The sequence below is a fragment of the Cnephaeus nilssonii genome (genome assembly GCF_951640355.1).
Source record: "Cnephaeus nilssonii genome assembly, chromosome: 22".
In the NCBI taxonomy this organism is placed as follows: domain Eukaryota; kingdom Metazoa; phylum Chordata; class Mammalia; order Chiroptera; family Vespertilionidae; genus Cnephaeus; species Cnephaeus nilssonii.
The window spans coordinates 13,313,258-13,332,592 of record NC_137093.1 but is presented as its reverse complement, the minus strand read 5'-3'; the positions used below and the strand labels follow the sequence as shown (position 1 = coordinate 13,332,592).

At 59.3% G+C, this 19,335-nt stretch overlaps 1 protein-coding gene across 1 annotated transcript; it reads right to left on the bottom strand.

Annotated features, from left to right (window-relative positions):
* Positions 1–166: 166 nt before the first annotated feature.
* AIFM3 (AIF family member 3) lies at positions 167–15,529 on the bottom strand. The gene is made up of 20 exons (XM_079763265.1): positions 15,483–15,529; positions 12,634–12,805; positions 8,533–8,746; positions 8,181–8,290; positions 7,875–7,984; positions 7,737–7,781; positions 7,412–7,508; positions 7,224–7,336; positions 6,868–6,954; positions 6,061–6,152; positions 5,823–5,953; positions 5,601–5,716; positions 5,430–5,501; positions 5,275–5,338; positions 4,416–4,492; positions 4,196–4,313; positions 2,199–2,297; positions 1,860–1,935; positions 1,205–1,309; positions 167–353 (listed from the first exon to the last, which is right to left on the bottom strand). Exons 2-20 carry the CDS (start codon positions 12,662–12,664, stop codon positions 314–316), a joined length of 1,797 nt encoding a protein of 598 aa, XP_079619391.1. The 5' UTR covers positions 12,665–12,805; positions 15,483–15,529; the 3' UTR covers positions 167–313.
* Positions 15,530–19,335: the final 3,806 nt, after the last annotated feature.

Below are 19,335 nucleotides of genomic sequence, written 5' to 3'. Positions count from 1 at the left end.
TTTAATTTTGAGATAATGTCTGCTATGTTGCAGGGTCCTACAGGGGATCGGTCCCGATAGAGGGAGATGAGGCAGGGCCCGTCCCACCTCCACTGCCAGCCATTGGTGGCAGTCGAGACCTTGGGTGGTGAGCGTCTCTTGGAAACTGTGGAGGCCTCTTTGGAGGTGAGCCAGGCAGCTGATGGCAAGCACTGGAAGGGCTCAGGTTCTGCCCTGGGGGATCCTGGGAAATTGGAGGTTGGCACCTGCCCCCAGGGCTTGGTCTCTGTCCCTGGTGCCCGAGCATGCCTGCCCAAGTCTGCTGCATGCAAGATCAGGATCCTTTCCCTGTGAGCCAGGACATGTCGCCGGTCCTGCAGGAACGAGGGGAGGAGGAGTCAGGGCAGAGGAAGGGCGCAGGCTCCCCACTCAGCACCAGGAGCAGCTGGCCCTTGAGGACAGCAGGGATGCACTTGGGCCAAGGGGAACGCCCATCAGGTGCAGACTCTGGGCTGAGTGGGGGACGGCTCGGAATAGTCAACAGGAAGGCCAGGACACACGTACTTGCTGTGCAGCAGAAACAGCCTTTGCGAGTGCAAGAGGGAGAGACAGAGAAGGCCAGGGAAGAGCATGTCATTTATGTCCCCTCTTGGGTCTCCATTGTTGCTAGTCTGAGGCCTACCCCCATCCCATGGCCTCCAGGCTTTCCCCTGCCCCTGAGGCTCTTTGTAGGCAGGTCGAACCTACAGGGGGACTCCCCTGGATACCATGCTGGGATGAGGGCAATGACAGGTGTCCAGTGTCTCCCAGAGCCCGAACAACCACCCACACCTGTGCAGGGGGCATCCCCAGGGGCATCACTCGCTGCATTTCCCCACCTGGCTTCCGCCAGGCTGAGCACAGCCATGTCCAGTCAGATGTCCCAGGCTCAGAGATTGCCCAAGCAGTGTGCCCTGACCACTCCCCACAGCCCTGACCCTGCCCTGGGACACGGCCCTTGTCCTTGTCTCCCAAGAGCACATATAACCAGCCCACTCCCAGATCACAACCTATGCCCTCCACGGCTCCGGCCCCGTAGTAGCACTAGGAGCCACAGACTGATGGGGACCAGGAGTGGGGGGACACCCTGAGGGGCTATGGTGCGGCTGCTTGCCACAGGAAGGTTGAGCCAGCCCTTCGGTAGAATTCCTGTCCCCTTCCCCAGGTCTCCAATGCCCACACTCACTCCACTTCCCGCTTCCGGATGGAACGGCCCGAGGCCAGCACCTCAGCCACCTTGGACACAATAGGATCGTAGTTCATGCTGGCCACGGCGATCACCTCGTCGCCTCTGTGGGGAGAGGGTGGCGGAGCCTGACACCTCACCCAGCAGGGGCCCCTCTTCTCGGAGACCCTGACACACTCCTGTCCACCTGGGACTCAGGAAGGGATCCTACCCAGGACAACAGGGGTGTCCTGAGCACCCAACCCTCGCTGCTTTGCACTTTAGCCCAACATGGGCTTTGGGCTACCGTGGGACTCCCACGGAGGTCCCAGCCGTGCTCCTCAGTGGGGCTCAGGGCTGGGCCTCCCGTCCTGGGATTACCACTGTCTACCTGTGTGACTTTGCTCAGTGTAAACGCGGGGTATCCACACCCACCTCAAAGAGCAGTGCTAAGGAGAAAATGTCCTGTCAGTGCGTGGCAGGTGGACTTATCACCCCCCCCCCTCCTCACCTCTCCTCAGCGGTGTCTCCTGCCTAGCCCCCCCTCCCTTCGCCCCTCCGTCCACCCCACCTCTCCGGGAAGCCCCCTCGTCTGGAGCAAGGCTTCTCTGGAATGATTTCCCCCTCCCGACCCAGTCCTGCAGCTCCGTGCCCCTTTCCGCCCCGTTGCTCTCACTTGGTGTAAAAAGCCACGAACTTTAGCTCCTCCAGATCCCCCTGGATGATGACGTCGTCGAAGCCTTCTCCGTACCCTGTGGGCCGGGCAGGCGGGCGGTGTCCACGTGAGCTCAGCAGAAGCGATGGGGCTCCACCGGGTCAGGGTCCTGTGACCTCCTAACTGCCCCCCGTGCCCGCCTCCAGGGAGCGCTTCACCACTCTCTCCAGCTGTCGTGGCCCCGCCCCTAGGATGCTCGTGGCCCCGCCCCAACTCCAAGCCCCACCCCTGCACTCCGCGATCACCTTAGCCCCGCCCCTCAAGGCTCCTGGCCCCGCCCCGTCCCGAGGTTCCCGTTACCCGCGTAGCGCAGGCTTTTGCCGAACATGGCTGTCCACAGGTAGGGCACCGTGCAGATCTCCGCCTCCTGCGCCAGCATGTTCTGGGCCGCCACGCGTCCTGCAGGACCCAGAAGAGTGAAAGCCCGACAGTAGCCCCCTGCACCCCGGCACTGCCTGCCCTTGCTCTCTGGGGACCCCTCACATATGGGGCTACTCCTCCTCGCCTCCCCAGTGGTCCAGAGGCACGTCACTGTGCAGCCCACTGCCCACGCCTGGCTGCAGCTGATTGGTACAAAGCGGGACACCTAGCTCAAAGCTGGCCACTTAGATGGCTTCTCGGGAGAATTGGAATGAAAGGTCCTGGGTCTGGAAGGGGGGGTTTCCTGGGGATGTGGGGCTGCCCGGCCATGTCAGGTGTGCACACAGGCAACTCATCGGACATATGGGGTCTGAAGAGGGAGGCAGGAGAGCAGCCACAGCCAGGGCCCCAGGGAGAATAATGATGGTGGCTTCCCAGTGCATGAAGCCCCACTGGAGCCTATGGTTGGAGGTCTGTGAGAGTCCGCTGGACCCTCCCATTAAACTCCTATTACACTGATGAGTAGCCTTCGGCTCCTTAAAACCTCCCCCTGCCCAGCCGGCATGGCTCAGTGGTTGAGCATCAACCTGTGAACCAGGAGGTCATGGTTCCATTCCTGGTAAGGCACATGGCCGGGTTTCGGGCTCGATCCCGGGTGTGGGGCATGAAGGAGGCAGCCGATGAATGATTCTGTCTCTACCTCTCCCTTCCTCTCTGAAATCAATTTTAAAAATATTTTAAAAAACAACAACAACCTAGCACCAACTTCAGACCTTGGATCTGAACAGAAATTAGTACCAGGCAGCAGAGGCTCAGATAACGTGAAGGCAGAGGGGAGGGGAGGTGGGAGCAGGGAGTCTGGGGTCCTCCCTATAAGGTAGCTAACTTGCTGGCACCTGCAGCTTAGGGGCCCAGACCAGGTGTGTGCAGTGAGCACATCTTCAGGGGCTTGGTGAGGGGGAAGTCCATTCCTCAGAGAGCACGACTGTTCCCCCTGAGCCCCAGGTCTCCAGGCCCCGATGGCCACTTCACAGGGGTCTGCGTGAGACGCTGGGTTCCCAGAGTCAGTCGAGTGACCCAAAGGAGACAGAGACACTGAGTGGGAGGCTGGCCCACGTCCTACCAAATCCCTTTCTCTCTCCCTGGTGAATGTGTGTCTTTGAGTGCAAAAGAAAAGGAGAGGGTGTTGGCCCGGCCAGCGTGGCTCTGTGGTTGAGTGTCAACCTGTGAACTAGGAGGTCATGGTTCGATTCCCGGTCAGGGCACACGCCCAGGTTGTGGGCTTGCTCCCCAGCGTGGGGCATGCAGGAGGCAGCCAATCAATGTTTCTCTCTCATCGTTGATGTCTCTATCTCTCTCTCTCCCTTCCTCTCTGAAATCAATAAAAATACATTTTTTTAAAAGGAGAGGTTGTGCCCTACCCGGTTTGGCTCAGTGGATAGAGCGTCGGCCTGTGGACTGAAGGATCCCGGGTTTGATTCCGGTCAAGGGCATGTACCTTGGTTGCGGGCACATCCCCAGTGGGGAGTGTGCAGGAGGCAGCTGATTGATGTTTCTCTCTCATCTATGTTTCTGACTCTCTCTCTCTCTCCCTTCCTCTCTGTAAAAAATCAATAAAATATATTTTTAAAAAATAAAAATAAAAAAATAAAAGGAGAGGTTGTTGGAAGGACAAGTGGGGTGGGGTGCTATGGCTGGCTGAAAGGGGTGTCCAGTTAGCACAGGAGGGAGGTCTCACAGGGCTTGCTCTGTGAGCCGCTTGATCACCTGGATGAGGCTGGCCCCGACAGGCCACCACAGAGCTTTGAATGGCTTTGCAACCAGCAATCAGGGCCCAAGGTCAGAAACTGAGGGATGGACCTGGGGGAGGCTGAGCCCCTGGGACAGCCTCCCTCCTTCCCTCCCCCCACTTTATCCTGCTGTGCGGTTGGCCATACCCTGGGCATGAGCCATCTGCCAGTGTGGGATGTTCACTTTCCGATTGTTCCTCCAGGCCAGGGGGAAGGTGACGGCGTCTCCGGCCGCAAACACGCCTGGGACGTTGGTCTGCATCATCTGTGGGCAGAGGGCACAGGACTCTGTGAGTGGGAAAGGAGCCATGACCTGGATCTCCCACTGCCCCCAGCCCAGCAGCCTTCCCACCCTCCCCAGCCCCACCTTGTTGACAGGGATGAAGCCTCTGGAATCCAGACCGATGCCGCTCTGCCTCAGGAAGCCCGTGGAGGGCACCGCACCTGCCAGGAGGGGGCCACTGTGTCCACTTCCCTTGTCTCGTTGCTCTGCATGACCCACACCCTTCACTTGCCACAACCCAGCCCCAGGCTGGCCATCCAATGGGCTGCATACCCTGCAGCCTGTGTGTGTCCTGTCCCTTCTGCCTGGACCCCCACACACCTCCGTGCTCCCCGCTAGGCCTCGGCTACCACGCCCTCTGAGAAGCAGTCCAGGAAGCCCCGATAGGGGTGGGCATACCACGCCACCCCAGCCCTGTGCCGCCACCCCCAGCTGTGTCCCTTCTCAAACTGGCATCTCAGCTGGGTCAGGGACCAGCCAGAGGCATGTTTGTGTCCTGCAGCCCTCACAGGGCAGGCCATGGACTCAAATACGAGTGGGCAGAGGCCAAGCCGAGTGTGCCCAGTCCCCAACAGCCCTTTGAAGAGGGTATAGTGGTGGTTCCCATTTCATAGCTGTGAAAACTGAGGCTCAGGATGCCCAGCCAGCGTGGCTCAGGGGTTCAGTGTCGACCTATGAACCAGGAGGTCACGGTTCGATTCCCAGTCAGGGCGCATGCCTGGGTTGCGGGCTTGATCCCCAGTGTGGGGTGTGCAGGAGGCAGCCGATCAATGATTCTCTCTCATCATTGATGTTTCTACCTTTCTTTCCCTCTCCCTCTCCCTCTCCCTTCCTCTCTCTAAAATCAATAAAAATCTTTAAAAAAAAACCCACTGAGGCTCAGGGAGGGAAGGGACTGGCCCAAGGCTCTGCTCACTCATGCCCGCCTGCTCACCCAACTCACCAATGCCCACCACACAGACGTCGGCCCGCACCACCTTGCTGCTCTTCAGCACGACCTCCTTCAGCTGTGGGGAGTAGGCGGGTGAGCAGGAGTGCCCAGCCCCTGGGCACAAGGGAGAGGAGACAGAGCGGCCGGGGGCGGGGAGAAGGGCCCACCTTTCCCTCCTGGGCCCGCAGCTCCGACACCTCTGTCTGCATGTAGAACTTGACCCGGTTGTTCTCAAACATCTGTCAGGGCAGGTGGGCCGTGGGCAGCCGGTGAGAGCCCGTCTGGGCCTGGGCTGGGTGTCCAGGGTTCTGAGGGGCCGGGGGCCAGGGTGGGCTCACCTTCATGAGGGCACGACCTACGCGCTCCCCCAGGAACCTCCTGAACGGCGTCTCCTCCAGCTCCACCACGGACACTGAGTGGGCCTTCTCAGTCAGATAGGCAGCCACCTCCATCCCTGGGCCGGGGGTGTAGGCAGCGGCTGGCACCCTGCACCTGCCAGGGCCGGCTCTGCCTTGGGAGCGGCCACCTCCCCCCGCCCCCATCCACAGCCGCTCGCTCACCTAGGAAGCCGGCGCCCACGACCACTGTGTTGCGGCCCCGAGCCAGCCTCACCACGCGATTGGCGTCCTCGGGCGTCCGGATGGTGAACACATTCTCCACCTCTTTGCCTTTGCAGCTCAGGGTCTTAGGGCTGAGACACAGCCGGTGTCAGGGAGGGGCTCCGGGACCCTGAGCCCACCCATCCTGGCCGGGGCCCTGCCTGGCGTCCAGCAGGGGCCAGCAGGGCAGACCTCCCACCTGCTCCCTGGAGCCAGCAGAAGCTTGCTGTACTCCAGCTTGAAGCCATCCTTGAACACGACCTTCTTGTTTCTCACATCCACCGTGACCACCTGCAATCCGCCCGAGACAGAGCATGGACCTGGGCCTGGCCGCCCACTTCTGGCTCCTGCAGCACCCCAGGGCCTGGCCAGTCCCTCTACGCAGCTCCAGGGGGGCTTTTCTTCCCCCCTGGGGGTTGTCCTTCCTCCTTCACCTGGCAGTTCCTCCTCACTCTTTTTATTTATTTTTTGTTAATCCTCACCCAAGGATTTTTCTTTCTTTTTTTTTTTTTAGAGAGAGAGTGGAAAGGAGGGTGAGAGAGACACACATTGATGTGAGAGAAGCACATTGATCAGTTGCCTTCCATACTCACCCCCACCGGGGCCAGGGATTGAGCCTACAACCCAGGTACATGCTCTTGACTGGAATCTAACCCCTGACCCTTCAGTCCGAAGACTGGTGCTCTAACCATTGAGCAAACTGGCCAGGGCCTCTTCACTCTTTAAGCTTCAGGCATCACCTTTCCCTCAAAACCCGTCTTATCCTCCCAAGTCCCACCAGGTTCTTCCATCCCAGCCCCGAGCAAATCGTCTATGTCCCCACACTGGGGACCTGGGACATGCGTCCAGGACCCTACCAAACAGGAGATCCAGGGCAGCCTTCCAGGCCCGGAGCCCCCCCCCCCCCGGGTGCCTGGGCAGCAAGGCCAGGAGGGCAGAGCACACCATTATCTTTAGGAGCCGACACGACCTCACGCCCTTCAGGGCTGCCCAGCTTTGTGCCTACCTGAGCCTCCGTGAGCACCTCGATGCCATAGGCTCGGAAGAACTCCTTGGGCCTCAGGGCCAGCTGCTCCGGCTGGGCGTCCAGGGACTGTAGGAGAGAGCCAGCTTGAGACGGAGCCAAGCAGCCATCCTTCCATTTTGCAAACAGAGGACCTGGGACCCGAGAGGGTGGGGCCAGCCCCAGATCACACAGGGGCTGCAGGACCGAACTCAACAAACCCAGATCTTCAAACTCTGGGGCCTGGCATGAGCCGAGGGCAGCTGGCCGGACCCCCAGTGAGCAGCAAGCAAGGCTCTGAGTGGGCCTGATTGCATCCAGAGGGAGAGAGCCCCCACCCCCCACTCCCCCCACCCCACCTTGCTGAGCTTGGGCCGGTCGTAGGGGAGGTGCCTGTCCAGCGTGCACAGGACGATCCTGTCTGAGAAGCCCTCCTGCCGCAGGGTCTCCGCACACACCAAACCGGCAGCACCTGAGGGGACGGGGGTGTGGGTCAGGGGCCACCTCTCCCCCACCCCACCCTGCCTCTCACGATCCCAACACCAACCTGCGCCCACAATGAGCACGTTGGTGCTGCCGCTGTGGCCAGCGCTGGGAGAGATGCACTTGGCCATCACCTTGGTCCTTCGCTGCAGCTGCAAGGCCTAGGAGTCGCCAGAGAGTGGGGGGCAGCTGGGAGCTGGGGCCACGCCAACCTCCCTGCCGTAATCCCAGCAGTCCAGCCTCATCCCCACCCTGCACCCTTCACTCTGCTCCCCGGCCACACTCACCAGACTCCCTCCCACCACGGGGCTTTGCACAAGCTGTTCCCTGGGCCCAGGCGCCCACCTCGGGCTCTCTCCCTCTTCCCTGAGCCCGAGCCACACCCTTACCTGCTTGCTGGCCCGGACGTACACCTTCTCCTTCTCAATCTTCACCTGCAAGTGGAGGGGGCTCAGAACCAGGCTCTGGGTGCTTCAGTCCCTGACCCTGTACCCCCAGGCTCCTACCCACCACACACCCAGCCCCACCTGGAACTTGTGCAGACTGTCCAGGCCAGGGAAGTCCTCCAGGTCCCCAGTGCTGATGTTGAAGCAGGCGCCATGCCAGGGGCAGCGCACCCGGCCCCGGGACAGCACGCCTGGGGGGAGGAGCTGGGGTCACCTGCAGGAGCCCCTCGCCAAGGCTTCCTGTGTCCCTTCCACACCGCCCCAGAGACCCCACCAGTAGGCGAGGAACTGGAGGCCCAGGGAGGAGCCAAGCTGGACTGGGCCGGGGGGCACTGGGGCTTAAGGGTGCAGTGGCCAAGCCCACTTCAGGAGACCCAGACAACTCACCTTTCACCAGGGGGGCGCCGTAATGCGGACACTTGTGGCCCAGGGCATGGAACTCCCCGTTGTCCTTCACCAGCAACACCTTCCCCCAGCCCAGTTCCACTTCCCGCATCCTGGGGAGGGGCTGCGCTCAGAATTCAGGCCAGATGTGAGGCACCGCCTCCTGCCAGCACCTTCTCCCAGAATCCAGCCTTCTGGGGAGCAGGCCCAGACCAGCAGAAGCCTCAAGGCGGTGGCCAGGCTGGGGGCTAGCCTTGGCCCCCCCCCTCCAGGCCACCCCATCCACCTTACCTAGGGCTTGTATTTGCCCTCCCACCTGGGGCCCTCTGACCCCTGTCCCAGGCCCAGCACCCACTGGCCATTCTCCAGGTCCTTGACATGACAGACAGCGGCCTCCACGCAGTCCTGAGCACCAGGATAGGGGTGCGGCGCAGGCAGGCGCTCCTCCGAGTGGAAGTGGCGGGCAGTGCCGTTGCCCTGGTAGGCCCGGGGGCTGCCCTTCCCGCTGGCTGACAGCTCCTCCTTGCCCCGCTCCTTCTCGGGCAGCACCACCTCGATCTTGAGCTCCACTGTGGGGAGGTAGGGGGCACGGTGAGCCCCCCCACCCCGCCTGCCCACCTCCTCACCCACTCCACCAGCAAGGAGCCTTACAATAGGCCTGAAGCAGGGCAGGGGCCGCAGGGTGGGCGCTGGGTGGGCCTGAACTGATCCCTGCATGACTTCTTTTCTTTTTTTTTTTTAAATATATTTTATTGATTTTTTTACAGAGAGGAAGGGAGAGGGATAGAGAGCTAGAAACATCGATGAGAGAGATACATCGACCAGCTGCCTCCTGCACACCCCCCACCGGGGATGTGCCCGCAACCAAGGTACATGCCCTTGACCGGAATCGAACCTGGGACCTTTCAGTCCGCAGACCGACGCTCTATCCACTGAGCCAAACCGGTTTCGGCATGACTTCTTTTCAATAACAAAATTAGTGAGCGGGGCACAAACCAAACTCCTCCAACCCTGAAATGGCCCTTTCTCCAGGGACCTGGGTGGAGGTAAAAGCCCTGGGGCCCTGAGTCTTGCTCGGACTCCCAGGACACGGTCCCCGATGGAGGGACAACAACATCGCTGAGGTCTCGGGGGCAGGTTTAGGGTCTGACTCAAGTGAGAACAGGGCATCCCAAATTTCGTGTAGCTCAGGTCCTGGCCCGTGAATCTGAGTGATGGGAAATCGAGGGTTCGTTGTTCTAGGCTTGCAACTTCCCCACAGGTCTGAAGTTTTTTTTTCGAAACTCAGAAAAAGTGTACACGACATAATGTCAACTTTTTAAAAAAATAGCTCTTCTCACCAGTTTGAGAATCCTTCAGCATTTACCAAGCCCTGGTTTTTCAGCATCTTCCTGTGCAGGGGTCTGGGGCCTGGGGGGTGCATGTGGACAGAGCAGAGAGGGCCCAGCGCCCCCCACACACCCACACACAGCAGCCTCAACACAGATCCTTCCACAGCCTGCCCTTGGGGCCAGCTCTAGGGGAGGGTTGCCAGAGACTGTCATTTTCTTCTTTATACTTTTCTGCATTTTCCAAATTCCCTACCATGTGCCTGGGGTATTTTTCCAATTAGAAGGGAACAATAAACAGAATTTTGAGCAGTGATAATCCGGCCTCCTGGGCTGCTGCTGCAGGGAGGAAGGCTGAGTGAAAGCTAAGCCCCTGGCACAGCGTGGGCCCAATGAGGGAGCAGAAGGCTCCTCTTCCCAACTCCCAAGGCACCAGAGCCTCCAGGCTTCTCCCGGCTTCACCTCTCATCCTCTCCACACCCTCAAGCCTGACACTCCAGAAGCAAAGAACCCAGAGTCACGCCTCCCAGCCTTTGCCTATGCAACTCCCTTGGCCTATGGCCCTGGCTAACTCCTGCCCCTCCACCTAGACACAGCTCAGGTGTTGCCTCCTCTGGCTGCCCAGCCCCTGCATGTCCCTCATCTCATGCTGTGCTAATCCCCTACTTTGGCCTGGCCTGGCCTGGGAGACTGGGGGGCAGCCCCCATCCTCAAGTTCCAGCCCCCAGCTCAGGCCTGACACAACAGGAGTGAAGGTCCACTCTATGATTCCAGCTGGGCAGGGAGGGGGGCACCTGGGCACACCACGTGCTGAAGCTGTTGTGTCAGGTGGGGGTGGTTACGGGTGGAGTGGGCTTTCCCTCCGTTCCCCACACTTTATGTAAGAGTGTTAGAATGTTTTCAGAAGAATTAAAGGGGAAAATACTTTGAACCCAGCGGACACCAGCTGTGTGAGCTTTAGAGAGGGAGCTCACAAGAGCAGCTTGGCAAGGGCCCAATAAGAGCCCAGCCAGGCTGTTTTCATCCTCCACCTCCTTCCTGAAGGCTCCGAGGCGCGGCCTGGAGCAATCGGACTGAAAGCCATTAAGGCAGGAGCCGTGGTGGAAAGGGGAGGAGCGTTTCTGCTCACTCAGGAGCCAAAGCAACCCCAACTCCACGGTTCCCAGCTGCCCACTGGTGAGTGGATGCTGACGGAGATAACATAGGCAATATGTAAACCAGAGCAGAGAAGCTCAACAGATGCACTTGGGTAATAGCGGTTTACTGGCTAGCTCCGAGCTTCCTGGCAGCTGTGAAGAAAAGGGAAAGCCTTTCCGTAGCACTTGTGGCCCCATAAAAGGCAGGTGACCAGATACCAAGAGAGGTGCACCTCCGTCTAGTTCTGAGCTTAGCAAGAGTCTGGCCTGGAACACTTCCCACAAGGAACACAGTGCCCCTGAAGCACGGGGAGGGAGGAATGTGTGCCGATGTGCTCTGAGCAAGGTAGAAGGTGAAGAATGTGCACAAAGATATACTTATCTGGTTTCCCTGCGGTCCCTTCTGACCTCGGCTAAACCCTCATGGCCAAATGCTCTCACTCCCACTCCCTGAAATTCCCTGAGTCTTACCCTTGATCTGCTCAGGGTATGTGCCTGAGGCCTGAGCTCCTGCCCTCCCCCCAGAGTCCCACAGGGGAGTCCTGGCTGCAGCCAGTCTAGCCCCAAATTGTGACATAGTAACGTTTTTGCAAGTGCTGCCTAGGTGCCAGACCCTGTGCTAAGCGCAACGGCCTGCAGAGGGTGCAGAATTATTAGCCCCATTTTACAGGTGAGAACACAAAGACTCAGAGAAGTGATGTCATCTGCCCAAGACCACACACTCAGGAAGGGAGGCTGGATTTGGACCCAAGAGGCCAAGTTCTTAGCACCGTTTCTGGTGTGGTACGTGTGACCAGCTCCTATGCTAACGAGGAGTCCTGGGGCCCCGGGTCCCAGGCAGGCCAGCCTTTGTGTTTCTTTAAAGGAAACTACAGGTGGCATCTTCTGCCCAGGGCCTCCTGCCAGGGCCCGCCCGATTCTGATGGGGGAAGGCGGAGGTCAAGACAATGGACATCATTTACCAAGGTCATACATGGAGGCGGGTAGGGTGGTGGGATCTGAGTGTCCCCAGCACAGGAGTGAGGGGAGGGCAGGTGTGGGTGAGCCCCTCTGCCCGGCAGGGCATCACACATCTCCTCTTGCCCCAAGTTCCTCTCAGACCCAGGAAAAGGAGAAAAGGCTCAGGCGTTCCAAGGTAATGGAGCCGATGGGTATCAGGTAAGGGGAGATGGGGTGAGCCATGCTGGGCAGCGTGGCCTGGACAGGGTGGGCGGGGCGCTGACGAGGTGCTAGGGAGGCCTCTTGGCCTCAGTTTCTTCCTCCGGGGCATGCCTGCACACCTTGCCTTCCTGGGTATTGTGAGGATCAAGGAGGGAAAGTGGGGCCCGAGGGAGAGCCCAGCAGAGGAGAGTCTCCATCAGAGAGCACACCCAGGCCGTCCCAGCACCCTGGGCTGACACTCCTTGGGCCAGGCAGGGTGGGGATTTCCTGTACCCATGGGAAAGTGTGCCCTGAAAGACTGAGAAAGTGGCCCAAGGTCACCCGGGGGTCAGAAGAGGTGAAGAGGCCTGGGATCTGTCCAAGCCACTCTCACAGCAACTCTGAGAGGTCGGGTTCATTTTGCAGAGAGGGAAAGTGAGGCTCAGAGAGGTAATGTGCATGCCCTGGGCCCCACAGTGGCTGAGGACATCTGTCCCCAGAGCCCCCTTCCCTGGCCCTGGGGGACACAGCCACCCTTCCCCACCCTGTGGCAGGAGGAACCCTCCCCTCCCCTTTCCAAGAAAGAATCAGTTGTTATTCCTACCCCCAGCACCCAAAACCCAAAACAAAGAGGAAGGGTCACTGGAGGGGGGGCCAGAAGTATGGTTCCAGGCCCCCCACCCCCTCCAGCCTGCAGCGCATTAACATTCGGCTGCCACCCAGCCTGACCTACTTCTGAGGCAGAGAGGGAGGGGGAGGAGGAAGGTGGCAGGGAGGAGGGAGGAGAGATGGAGAGAGGAAAGAAGAGGGTAGGAGGTGGAGGGAGGGGGTAAGCAAGAAGAGAGGAGGTACCTGGCTTGGGCTTGGAGAAGCAGCCGCCCATGGCGAGTGGCCCTCAAATGGGCAGGGGGCAGGTGCGCAGATGGTGGGCTGTGGGAGGCTAGAGTGCCCCCCGTGGGGCTGGACCCCCCACGGCCCTTAGAAATGCTGATGCTGCCATCCCAACTGGAGTTGCCTTCAGGACCTGTAGGGGTAGAGAGAGGGGCAGGGCTTAGACGGGAGTGTGAGTAGAAACACAGAGAGACAGACTCCTAGAAGAGGCCCACCTTGGAGCTGGGAAATGTTTCAAATAGGGGAGCCAGACCCCAGAGGAACAATGGGATCCCGGAGGGCACCTCCCCTTTGAGGCCCTCCAGGCTCAGCACCCTCACTCCCCACTCCCACCTTTGCCTGGGCTGTGCCCAGGGCCAGAGGAATCTGCCAGACTTTTAAGTCCAGCCCCACAGCTGCCTTGTCCAGGAACTCCCCCGTTTCTGCTGCCCCCTCAGAATCCTGCAGCCTGGGAGCCCTGCAGCCCTCCTTTCTCCAGGGAGGCCACCATGGCTGGGGTCAAACACCAGATCCCCTCGGGCAGATGAGAGCCTTCCTGGTCCTTGGGCTTCCTCTTCCTACAATGGGATGCCATTTAGCTCTCCCTGGTCCCTGCGCCCACCCTCGGTGCCAGGCCCAGGATACCCACCTCCTTTAAGGGCAGCCACTGCTTCTTGCTCCCAGCCCAGAAGCAGACCCAGGCTGCCAGGGTCTCTACCCCTCCTCCCAGGGGGAGCTGCTGCCAGGAGGGGCTAGGGGGGTGGGTGGGGCTGGGCCAGGCCACTGGTCCCCAGGGAAACCCAGCTCCATGGTGAACAGAAGTGGGCGGCAAGCCCAGGCACACAGTCCTGCCACAGACTATGCCCAGCAGCCATGAGCTCCCACCCCCACCTTCCCTCTTCACAAATGCCCACCAGGCCCATGACACTGAGGTCATGCCCAACAGCAGATGGATAAACCGAGGAGCCAAGGACTCGCCCAAGTCATGCAGCAGGTAGGAGCATCTGGGTGGCCTCCCCTCCCCCTCCCCGCTTAGTTCCAAGATGGGCAGGGACCCAAGAAGCCAACATATCACCTTGCAAGCCACAGAGCCGGGGGAAGGGTCACCAGGTCAACAAAGAGATCCCTGCAGCCAAGGCCACAGGATGGGCCGTCCAGAAGACTGGACTTTGCAGGACTCAGGAGGAAAGTTCAGCCGCCCTGTTTACAACTGACTGCCGCACAGGCTACCCCACAGTCATCCATTTGCTTTCCCTGGAAGTTCTTCCGAAAGTCTGACTTGAGGTGCAGCTGAAGCCTTCTAGGTCTAGCCCAGATCCCAGCAAGGGCCCTGGGAAAAGGTGGGGGAAGGACCACCTACTGCCTGGCACCCGATCTGACCTGCCCTCGTGGCACTCCTCACAGTCCAGGAAGCTGTGGCACCCGAAGGCCACCTGGGCACACCCATGCTCTCTCCCCCGCTCATCACCAAGGTCGGTTTGCAAAGTGTGGCCACCACCTGCACTGCCTGCACCCTCCCTGGGCACACGGAGGCCCCTCCCCAGGTCCTGGCTTCACCTCTAGCTCAGCTCTGCCCACCTCCTTCCTGCTGGACCACAGATCCCAGAAAAGGTGGGACCTCACCTTGACACCAGGTGCCTGGCTAGGCTGTTCCCTCTCTTCCCAGGTGCTCAGGTGTCTGGACCCCCCCCCCCTCCGCCCCCGCCAGAGCCGAGGGCCTGGAAACAGATTTGCTGGGGCTGGCACCTTCTCCAGGCCTACTCCAGGGCTACTGTGTGCTAAACCAGCTTGGCATCCTCCTGCTTCCTGCAGGCTCAGATACCTCCACGCAAAGGCACAAATCCTCGCCAGGGACAGGGCAGGAGGGAACCCCAAGTTTGTTTGTTTTTAAATCCTCACCTAGGATATGTCTTTTTTAAAAAATTTGATTATTTGAGAAGAGAGAGAGAAAGAAATATCAATGTGTGAGAGAATCACCCATCAGTTGCCTCCTGTATGCCCCCTGATCGGGGATGGAACCCCGAAACTTGCATATGTACCTGACCAGGAATCGAAACCAAGACCCTTCCCTCAGGAGGATACTCCCGCCACCTTAGCCACACCGGCCAGGGTGGGACCCCAAGTTTTTGCAGAGTGCTGTCTGTCCCTTGCCCATAAGCTGCCCAATGTAAAAGAGATTGTAACCGTTGCCTGTACAATCCACTAGGGGCCTGTGTCCTGTCCCAGAACCCGCTCCCCGGCCCCAGCTAGTGCAGGCTGGAGAGGATCTCCCCGCTCCTCTGCACTGCCCCCTTCTTTTCTCTTGGTCCCACTCTTCGCCAAGGGCCACAGGGCCCCCCTCATACCCACCCTGGGAAGCTCCTGCCCAGCTCAGCCCCCCCCCACCCCCACCCGGTGACTTCCAGCCTTCCTCTGGATGGCTTCAAGCTCCTCACCTCCTCCCCCTGCTCAAGCACAGCCCCTCCGTGCACTCTCCCTGCCTCTGCACGTGCAGGTCCGCTACCCGAGATGCCCTTTCAGGCAGCCTTCACGCATCGTCCCGGTCGCCCCACCAGACCGGTGGCCCAGGAATGGGCAATGCCACACAGTAGGGCCGCGCGGCCAGCGGGGAGGGCCGGCGGCGGGGGAGGGGAGAAGGAAGAGGGGCGCTCCCGCCCCAGCTCTTCTCTCTCTCTCCCCCGCTGACGAGCCTCAGCCCTCAAGAGCGCAGTCCCAGGTCCGAGGACCGCGAGCTCGCAGGCTGCCCGAGGTGCGGAGGCTGCGGGGCAGTAACCCGGGAACAGAGTCGGGGTGGCGGGGTCAGGGTCCCGGGGGCCGGGGAGGGCGCTCACCTGGGCTGAGCGCCGCCGTCCGCTCTAGAGCCGCTCGGGACCGCGGCCGCAAAGGGGGGGAGGGGGGGGAGGAGGAGCGGGCGGGGCGGGGCAGGCGCTGCGGCGACACTGCGGCCGGGGAGCCAGCGCGCCCAGCCCCGCCCCGCCCGGCAGTGCAGGTGGGAGCTGTCGGGGGTCAGGGGTCAGCCCGCGGCCTCCGCGTCCTGATGCGGGGCGCGGGGTGTGGGGAGGCAGCCGGCGGGCACCTCTGGCCGTGGGCGCTTTGGCAGGTCCTGGGACCCCGGGGATCCTTGCGAACCCCAAGGGACGCCAAGCTGGAGGCGCACCGGGTCTGTCAGATTCTTTTCCTTTTCTTCTTCTTCTTTTAATCCTCACCCAAGGATATTCTTCCATTGATTTTAGAGAGAGTGGAAGAGAGAGGGAAACAGAGAAGTATCGAGGTGAGAGAAATACATCCTACACGCGCCCTGACCAGGGCCCGCGCCAGGGAAGAGCCTGCAATCGAGGTACGTGCCCTTGACCGGAATCGAACCCGGGACCCTTTGGTCTGCAGTCCAAGGCTTTATCCAATGAGCCAAACTGGCTAGGGCTCCTTTTCTTTTTTTAAAATCCTGTCTTCGAGCCATCCGTGGGCAGCCATGGGGAAAAGTTGAATCACCCGGAGAACCCTCTCCAAGAAAGAAAACCCAACTCACTCCCGCTTGCACCTCAGATACCTTCACCGGTTTGGGCGGGGGGGAGGGGGGGGAGGGTTCAGTCTCCCAGGTCTCCTCCCTCCCCTCTGGGGGTGGGGGTGGAGAGAACATTGTATGTTCTACGTTCTATTTTAATTTATATTTTATTACATTTTCTCTTTCCCACCTATCATTATACCAGGAGGACTTAATTACCTGAGTCCCCATAAATCCTGGTGCACCCTGGTGTCGTGTCCCTTCCTCCATGAAGCCCTCCATGATCAACATCCCAGGACCTGATATTCTGACTCCTGGACCTCAGTGTTTCATTGTCCCCACTGTCCAGATCTTTCTGTTGTGGTTTGTCTCACTAGCAAACTAGAATTCAGTGACAGGTGTGAGAAATGGATGAATGGCACCTTCCAAAGATTTGACGTCACATCTGTCACTAAGCATTTCAGGTCCCACCAACTCTGTTGTCCCATTATTGCTTCTTTGGTGGTTTGAGTGAGCTGGGTCCTTGCTTATTTCCTGCCTCTCCCCTTTCCTGGCCTTGCTCTCCTGTAAGGATGACAACACAGCCTTCCGAGGGAATCCTTTACTTATGCCATACCTCGCCAGGGGGGCCAGCACAACCCCCCCCCCCATTTTACAGATGGGGAAGCTCAGAGGCTGAGTCTTCTCTAGGGGCAGGACCAGGGCCTGCATGGGTCACACTCATGCAGGTGGGTGTGGGGCCCAGGCATGGAGGGAACACGTGGCTCAGCTTAGGCCATCCTCTGTGGCCGTGTGTGGTTTTCACAGTTTGATTGCTGCCACTGCCACTGCCACAGGAGAGGCCCATCACTGGAGGGCTTCATGGAGGAAGGGACACGACACCAGGGTGCACCAGGATTTATGGGGACTCAGGTAATTAAGTGCCTAGTGCCCTTAGCCTCCAACCAGCCCACCTCCATTCCATATACAGGTTGACCTTGCACCCCCAACCCTTACCCCACCCCCTACCCCTGACCCAGGATGACAGTGTGCCCCAAAACCATGGCTATGGCTTCACATTCATTTATTACTTTAATCTTCACAATAGCCTGAGGAGGAAGTTTCTCTTTGTTATCATCTCCTTTTTACAGATGGGGAAACTGAGGTTCAGAGAGGTTCGGGACTCCCCAAGGCCACAAAGCTGGTGAGTGACAGAGCACAGACTTGAATCCTGGCAGGCTGGCTGAGGCTGTGCTGGGCTTACAAGGTGGAAAGGTGGGAGTTGGACGGGAAAGGCCTTCCAGGCTCAGCCACGGCCTCAGTGTCTCCAGGACACAGTGCAAGTCCTGCTCTGCGACCTTTTCAATCAGTGAACCCCCTCTGCCTTAAGTTCCCCAGGAAACATGGGGGTAATTGCATTGCCCCCTGGCTGGGGCTGCCTCCAGGACAGCATAACAGGTGCAGAGCCAGGCACTCAGGTTGTGGGGTGGGAGCTGCTGAGCTTGGGGTGGCAGAGATAAAATTTGGAGGACAGGTCAGCATGGGGGCTGAGGAGGCCAAAAACCTGGGGCAATTTCCTGACATGGGGGAGCCCATTGTGGTGCCCTTTGCCCTGGGGATTGGGCTCAAGGTTTTGGCTGCCGCCTGGTGGGGCAGAAATTGCAAGATCCCTACGGAGCAAAAGCTAGAACCAGAGTTAGGCTCTGAGTGCTGCTTCACGGAGGGCCGCCAGACTTTGGGTTGGTGCTCATGGACAAGGGCCGTGGTCGGCAAACTGCGGCTCGCGAGCCACATGCGGCTCTTTGGCCCCTTGAGTGTGGCTCTTCCACAAAATACCACGGCCTGGGCAAGTCTATGTTGAAGAAGTGGCGTTAGAAGAAGTTTAAAAAAATTCCAATCGTTGTACTGTTGATATTTGGCTCTTTTGACTAATGAGTTTGCCGACCACTGGACAAGGGGATCCAAGGACACTCGGTAGGCCTCTGAGCCTTGGGTAGCCTGAGGTCCTGGTCTAGCCCCAAAGATTATTCTGACAAAGTGGTAGCAGCCTTGATAATACCTAATGTCAGCAAAGAGGGAAATCAAGCTCCAAGTTGAAATATAGTGAGGTGATCTGGGGCAGCTGGGATCCCCTTAGACCAGCAGACACCCCAAAGGCAGGAAGGGGGTTGCTGGTGTCTGAGAAGCAAGTGGGTGATCCCTCCCTGCCCCCCCCCCCCAAGCCCTGGAGTACCCCCACAATGCAGCAAGCCTGTCTCTGCCCTCTTACATCTTCCCCCTCCTGTCAGTTTCCTTATCCCCACTCCCCCCAGCCTAGGGTCTCCAAGCCCAGTATGTAGGATAGTCCTTTTTTAGTTAAGAAAATGGGATAGCCCTAGCCAGTTTGGCTCAGTGGATAGAGCTTCGGCCTGCAGACTGAAGGGTCCCAGGTTCGATTCTGGCCAAGGGCACATGCCTGGGTTGCGGGCTCGATCCCCAGTGGAGAGTGTGCAGGAGGCGGCCCATCAATGATTCTCTCTCATCATTGATGTTTCTATCTCTCTCTCCTTCTCCCTTCCTCTCTGAAATCAATAAATATATTTTTTTAAAAAATGGGATAGCTGTAATGTCTAACATTGTGATTGACACTGGCGCCCCCTGGAGGCCAGTCTGAGGGTCTGCATGGCCCTCCCTGAACTTTAGGGTTCTGAGGGAAGGGGTTGAGAGTGGGGGTCTCTTCCCTGGATTTTCAGATAGGGAGACCTTGGTTTGACTAACAGATCCACAGGAAATGTTGGAGTACTGATACAGCACAGCCAACATCTGAGCTGAAGCCAGCTGTGTTAAGGGGCAAGATGGGTGGTAGTGCCCAGAGCTAGTGATTTATTTATTTACTTACTAGAGGCCTGGTGCACGAAATTCGTGCAGGGGGGGAGGGTTGTCCCTCAGCCCAGCCTGCACCCTTTCCAATCTGGAACCCCTTGAGGGGTGTCCGACTGCCCGTTTAGGACCAGTCCCACTTGGATGGGGCCTAAATGGGCAGTTGGACATCCCTCTCACAATCCAGGACTGCTGGATCCCAAACTCTCACCTGTCTGCCTGCCTGATTGCCCCAACTGGTTCTGCCTGACAGCCTGATCACCTCCAACTACCCTCCCCTGCATGCCTGGTCCCCCCCAACTGCCCTCCCCTGCATGCCTGGTCACCCCCAACTGCCTTCCCCT